Here is a 6,574-nt window from a genome sequence, read left to right as displayed (position 1 = left end):
CCTCACCCGGACCCCCAAGGTTGTGGTACCCACAGGCCTGTCCACTACCTGAGGTGGACCTGGGGTTTAAAGCAGCCTGACCCCCATGGTGACGGCTGTGAAACACAAGGCCACTCAGTGTTGTTAGGAGATGGGAGCAGACACACAAGGGGTGGGGAGCTGCGGGCGAGCCAAGCTGTGTGTTCCGCCTCTTCCCCACTTGGGCTTGCCCCCCGCCTTCCAGGAGGAAGGGAGAAATGGAAGTGTCCACCAAGGGGTAGCTTTACAGGAAATCACTGATTTATTGTTGTGCCTGGATGCTGGTTACTTGTGAAACCAAGATTTTTCACGAAAGTAGGAAAGACCCTATAGCGAGGCCTTCAGTCCAGGCCCAGAAAAGAGCTGGCAGGGTGACAATGGGTAAGCCCTCGGAAACCACGTCACGAGACGCATCAGAAAGGCCTTGCTTTCACTCTTTCCTATTTCAGTCTTGGTTCTGACCTTGACTGATCTTGATTCTGATTGGTATGTCCCCAGTTAGTAACATACACACACATATACTTTAATTTTTGTCTTTGTCTCCTCATAGGTGCCTGAAGTCTATTGTGGAAAGAAGTTATTATAAATCAAACCAGAAATCATTATTTAGTTTCTAGAGAACTTGACCAGTGAACATCCAGCCCAGGAGTGTGATCCACTCAGCACACATGGCTGAAATCTACCGTCCGGCAGAGCCCCGTGAGGGTCGCCCTGGGCTGTGGGCTCCGTCTGACTCCTGTCCCTGCTGTCCTGCCCATGCTCGCTGTCTGACTTCTTTTGAATGCAGCAGTGCAGGTCCCCTCTTCTCCCTTATCCGATCAAGAGACACCCTGGCTGAAGCCTGAACTCCCAGCCGACTCCATGACTTAATCATCCCAAAAAGGGGCCGCAGGCTCTGCGCTATGCCTGCCACGGGCGCAGAGCTCTCGGCTTGTCTGCTATGCAGAGCCAGCGCGACAAGGAGCTCTTCACAAAGTAACTGCTGAAACACCTCGTGTGTGCACATCCCCGAGACAGTGAACAACTCTCCAAGTAGCTGATGTTACTTTTTTATTAAGTGAGAGAGGAGCAGAACATGCGCACTACGTACTGCTGCATTTGGAAAGCAATCAGAAGACAGAAGTGAGTTGGAGCCACTTAGCTGTACAAACAATACCCGAGAAGCCTTCTCTGTGTGTCTCCTGAGGCTGGGACACTGAGGGGACTTCCAGCAGGATGTGGTCACTCATCTAAGCTTAGGAGCTCTACAAGGCGGGGTGCGAGTGAGAGGCAGTGTGGCCGGGCCTGTCACACAGTCCTCTACGCCTCGTGGCAGCTGGACTTCACCACAGACATTGTGCCCATCCAGGGCACAGTGTATATCTGGAAAGAGCAGACTGTTTTCTGTGAAAGGGAAGAGAGAGGGACAGTCTGTTACGGTTCCAGTTAAAAAGGAAAATGCCCAGCACAGATGTCAGAAGAGTGGGTGAGGGATGCTGGAGGGACTCCTGCTGAGCCCCAGAGCACAAGAGGACTCTGCAGCACCCTCTCAGCCACCCTGCCCTTGGCTCCGAGTCCAGGAGAGGGCATTGTGACCCCTACCCCTCAGCCCACAGGACTCCACGCTGTCATGCCCCCAGCACAGCCCTTTAAGGAACAGCCTGTGCAAGGCCACAATGCCCCAGGGGTGCAGGGCACCATCCCCAAGTTCCCTCCACCACCAGTGGGCCGGCATTGAGACAGGTCCAAGGGGAAGGACCCAGGGGCTGGGACCTGGGTCCAGGAAACCCTCCAGAAAGAGGCAGGATGTCTGTACTGGGGGGGTGACGAGAGGCACACCGCTCTCGCCAGAGGCTGAGACTTCCCAAGAACCAGCCAAGCCCACGGCGGGTCTGGGATTCAGCGAGCAGGGTGGACTCGGAGGGTGTCAGCTGCTTCTAACTCCCTCTGATCTGTCTGGGTGGCTGAGGCTGGGATTAAACGGCCCTTTCTCGCTGCCCAGCAAACACCCCACAGCTGAGACCTCCATCCAACAGGCAACAGTCCCCACAGTACATGGTGCCCCAATTCTCCAGCTAAAACCCCCTTATAAATTCAAATTTGTCACATGCATACACAGGCCCCCTTCCGCCCACATGCACACACACCTGGGCACACGCACAGCCCCCCAGCACTCTCACATCATGCACCCACAGGCACAGGCACAGCCCCCACCCCTCTGGCCCGCGGGGCTGTTGCCGGTCTGGCATCAGGCACATACCCTCAGTGGGTCGTGGAAGGGGCAGGTGGCCAGGTTGGGCTGAGACTTGGTGCATCTGGTTCGGCCGATCTCCACGTCCAAGAAGTAGTTCAGCCCAGCCACGACCTGTACGCGGGGAGAGCAGGACTCGCTTACCACAGCCCGCCAACTCCACATGCACCTTCCCGCTCTGGGGAGCACTCACGGGCTGCCAAAGCCGGCAGCCACCTCCTGACCGCTGGTGAGCTGCTGTGCCCCAGGCCCTTCTTGTAACCTGTTCACACAGTGGCTCCAACAAGGGTCTCCCGCAGCCCAGCTGGAGGCGAGGCAGAACAGAAGGTGGAAGCTAGGCACCAAAGTCCTGCTCACTAGGTTCAGGAGGAAGGCGCAGGTCTGGGGAGCCTGCCAGGGCGGTGCTGAATCCTGTGCCAGGGCTAGGACTGAGCTAAAGGAGGTGGTTGGGTGTGGGGTGAACGCTGTGTCAGCTCAGGAAGACCATCCCAGGATCACGTCTAAGCTAAACTCCACTCACTAGCCTCAAGCCCTGGGAATCTCCCTCCCTCGACGGAACCCAGGTCTATTTACTCACTGAGCAGTAAGAAACGAGATGCTTCTCTCACGCACACACGTGTTAGGCTGATAAAAGGCTGCTGCTGGAACGCCTATCTCTTAGGGGTGATTTTTGATGGGAATATTTCTGATGTGTGTCACCACACCTGTGTGTCTTCTACATTTGAGATGACAGGATAGAAGTGAACCCTGTCCTCACACAGGGCATCCCAAAGCCACGCTTCATCAGAGCTTGGGGAAGCACAGGACGAGAGGCCGGGGACCACACCCTACTCAGTGGAAACAGCGAGTCCTGTGATCCTTCTCGTGTCAGTTTTCCCATATGACTGCGGGCCGATGAGCTACGATGCCAAGGTAGTGTCACACTCAAGAGGAGCAGGCTGGCAGGGCCCAGGTGAGCAGGGATCACATACGTTCTGTCCAAAGGGGACAATGCCAGCCGACAGGTGCAGGAGGAGAAATGCGTGTGGTCTTGACGCAGCTTCTGAACTTTCAAGAGAAGGTGGAAAGGAGCCCCCAACACTGGCATGTAGTACTACACTTTGGCTGCTGCATGGCTACGTTCTGCTCTCCCATGAGATGCAGGCCAGCTCACCGAAATTCTAGCCTTCCTTCAAGGATGAGTACAAGGCCCAGAGCCCTTCATGACACTCCCTCCCGCCCCCTTCTCGGCTCTGATGCCTGCACTCCTTCCTGGCCAGAAACACAGGCAGGCTGGCTCGGGCAGGGGGCAGGCAGCCTCCTCCCTACTGCAGCAGGCACTCAACTACCCTGATTACTGGTGGCAGTGCGCCCATCGCAGGCGGGGGAACCAGAGGTCACAACCAAGAGCCTGTGCCCATGGATGGAACCTGCACAGGGATCCTGTCCTCCAGGATCTCGAGACAGAGGGAGATTCTCATGCAAGACCCTCTGCTCTGGGATGCACGTAGGCCACACACCAGCTCACTGACTCATGTGTTTGTTGCTAACCTCTGGGTGCTGGGGCAGCAGCGAGGGCCCCGCCTCAGGGAGGATGTTCTGAGTGTTGGCCCCTAATGCCACTGCCTGAGGAGGCCGTGGAGGCCAGGTTAGTTTAGTGGCACCTACTGAGAGGAGGCACGAAGGAGAACACACCTCTTCCACATGACCCGACCCTCACCTTGAGGAAACACCAGGCCAACCCAAACTGAGCAAGTCTGCACCACAACTAGCTGGACCCTTCAAAAGTGCCCAGGTGAGGAAACAGACTGGGGGGCTGCTGCAGAGTAAAGGAGGCTGCAGGACAGCGGCAGAGGCACCCGATCCTGCGTGTCCTGGGCTCTCAAGGACATCAGTGGGACCATCAGGGATGTCTGAATAAGTTCTGTGTCTTAGATAAGTGTCAGTGCTGATTCCTGATTTCCAAACTGTACTGTGGTCATGTAAGAAAATGCCCTTGTTTTTAGGAAATATATACTGCATCACTCTCAAAAGGTTCAGAGAAATAGAGGCTTACAAATATTTACACTCACACGTATGTGGCAAGTGAGGCGAATAAAGCAAATATGGCAAAATCCCAACATCGGAGGAATCTGGGTAAACGATCTACAGGCACTGAACGTGCTATTTTTGCAACTGCTCTGTAAGTCTGAAATTATGTCAAAATGAAAAGTTAAAAAGAGGAAAAGTGCTTAAAAAACCACTCAGTAGCAGAGTCAGGAGGGCCGCCAGGTGTGGGATGTTGTCCCTTCGCCTGTGGTCATTTAGTTGACAGCTCCCCTGAGCCCCGGGTCCCACTGGGCTGGAGCAGGGCGCTGGGGCGAGGGTTGCAGGCACTGCCGGTGACGCGCCGCCGAGGGCTGTACGGTGACAGGAAAGGCTGGGACGCGCCCGGCTGCGAAGCGCGGCCACACACCGGGCGCCAGGGCTCCGCGCTGAGCCCTCCCGCGAGCGCGGGGCCGGCGGGGGCGGGGCTGCTGACGTCGCGCAGGCCACGCCCTCCCGGGCCGAGCCTCGCCCTTCGGGCTAGGCGCCCCGGACCAGCCCACCACCCGGGACCCCAGACCCTGCGGTCCCCCGCCGCCCGGGCCCCCCGCCCCCGCGGCTCGCCGTCCCCCGCCGCCCGGGTCCTCCCCGCCGCCCGGGGCCCCCGACCCCGCGGCCCCAAGTACCCCGCCGCCCGGGTCCTCCCCCGCCGCCCGGGTCCTTCGCCCCCGCGGCCCGGCGGGACGCACCTGCTTGCGGGCGCGCACGACGCGCAGCGCGCGGCTGTGGAAGGCGTCGTTGCTGGCCTTGTTGTACTCGCTGAGCGCGAAGTCGAGCGCCTGCTGCACGCCCTGCTCGCTGATGTCCGCCTCCGAGATGCCGCCCACCAGCTGGCGCTTGCCGGCGCTCGCGGCGGCCGCGGGGCTCGCGGCCAGGCCCAGGGCCAGCGCGGCCAGCAGGAGCAGCGGGGCGCGTGGGAGCACGGCCATGGTCTGCGCGGAGGAGCACCGGACGAAGGACAGCAATGCGATCCGACCCGAGGCTTCGGGCACCCCCGGCCGGCCGCGCTTTTATCCCCTGGCAGCCCTCGGGCAGCCGGCCCGCGCCGGCTCCTCCTCTTCCGCCTCCCCACCCGCGGCCCGCCCTGCCCCCGGGCCCGCCCTCCACGCGGGCTGTTCCTCCCCTCCGCCGCAGTCCGGGCCCGCGACCCGCTCTTGCCTGCTCCTCCGTCCCAAGCCTGGCCTCCTTCCCAGGACCGCGCCTCCTGCCAGTCCTGGGCTTCCTCGTCCTGGCTCGCTCCCCACTCAGTCCCGCTCCTCCCCCGAGTCCAGGTCCCCCTTTCCAGCGCTCCAAGCCTAGCTCACCCAAATCTCACAGTGTCACCCCTCTCGGGGCCTGCAAACCCCTGAACTCTGATTCTTTCTATGAAAAGGGAAAAATAAAAGAGAAATAGGGGTCTTGGCCTCTGAGCAGAGCATTTGTTCCAAGTCTGGGGATCCTGGGAGCAACGGTGCCATTTCAAAGGCTGGGGCAGACCCCATCTGCACCCTGTTCTGGAGAACTTCTTTGCCAAACATAAATGAATGAATTAGCCTGTATTTGATAAAAGGTCATCGGGTTCTCTTTTTCACAACCCATTTACTTCTTCCACCGACAAACCTCTCTCGGGCTTCTCCCCGGGCCAGGTGGTCCAGGGCCTGTGCATAGATATGGCGTGGGTGACTACATCGGACTAGACATTGTAGAAAGTAGGTTTAATAATATTTAACCCAATACACCCAAAATATTATTTCAACATGTGCAACAGTTGTTAGATATTTTACATTCTTGTGTGTGTGTACTGTGTTTGGAATCCTGTGTGTCTGTTTTACATTTAGAGCAGGTGTCAGTTGGGACCAGCCCCATGTCAAGCGCCCTCTGGCCCAGTGTGGCTGTGTGTGGGGCAGGGGTCAGTAATGAAGATCGGGGAGTGGTAGGTCCTCTGTTGGCAGGCAAACAGAAACGGAGATGGGTGCTGCTGGATGCTGGTCGGGGAGGCCCCTTGGAGAAGACAGACGTGTAAGCTGAAACCTAAAGGACAAGAAATCCTGCTGAGACCAGGGAAAGAGCTTCAGGAAGAGAGAACGGAGGGTGGGGCTGGGCACACCTGTAGTAGAACCGGACTCCACCTGAGGTGGAGGGGTAGGGTGCAGGCAGACCCTGCCACGCGGCGGGTTGGGGGGCGGTGGAGTAAAGGGGCGGTGCTGAGGCAGCGAGTGTGGAGCAAGGGGCCACTCTTGCTTTTCCCCTCAGGGAGCCACATTCCTGGCTCTGGTCCTCTGT

At 58.5% G+C, this 6,574-nt stretch overlaps 1 protein-coding gene across 1 annotated transcript; it reads right to left on the bottom strand.

The window, feature by feature from the left end:
* Positions 1-1,051: 1,051 nt before the first annotated feature.
* CST3 (cystatin C) lies at positions 1,052-5,406 on the bottom strand. The gene is made up of 3 exons (XM_014857978.3): positions 5,002-5,406; positions 2,258-2,362; positions 1,052-1,401 (listed from the first exon to the last, which is right to left on the bottom strand). Exons 1-3 carry the CDS (start codon positions 5,239-5,241, stop codon positions 1,318-1,320), a joined length of 429 nt encoding a protein of 142 aa, XP_014713464.1. The 5' UTR covers positions 5,242-5,406; the 3' UTR covers positions 1,052-1,317.
* Positions 5,407-6,574: the final 1,168 nt, after the last annotated feature.

Source organism: Equus asinus, chromosome 15, assembly GCF_041296235.1.
Source record: "Equus asinus isolate D_3611 breed Donkey chromosome 15, EquAss-T2T_v2, whole genome shotgun sequence".
Classification (NCBI taxonomy): Eukaryota; Metazoa; Chordata; class Mammalia; order Perissodactyla; family Equidae; genus Equus; species Equus asinus.
The sequence above is the reverse complement of the archived record's forward strand: the minus strand, read 5'-3'. Positions and strand labels throughout refer to the sequence as shown.

What these genes read in the sequence shown, in the direction of transcription:
- CST3 (XM_014857978.3), bottom strand. Translation starts at nt 5,241, where the DNA reads ATGGCCGTGCTCCCACGCGCCCCGCTGCTCCTGCTGGCCGCGCTGGCC. An exon ending in TCGTGCGCGCCCGCAAGCAG is followed by an intron (nt 2,363 to 5,001) that starts GTGCGTCCCGCC and finishes CCCCGCGTACAG; the next exon opens with GTCGTGGCTGGGCTGAACTA. An exon ending in CCTTCCACGACCCACTGAGG is followed by an intron (nt 1,402 to 2,257) that starts GTATGTGCCTGA and finishes TCCCTTTCACAG; the next exon opens with AAAACAGTCTGCTCTTTCCA.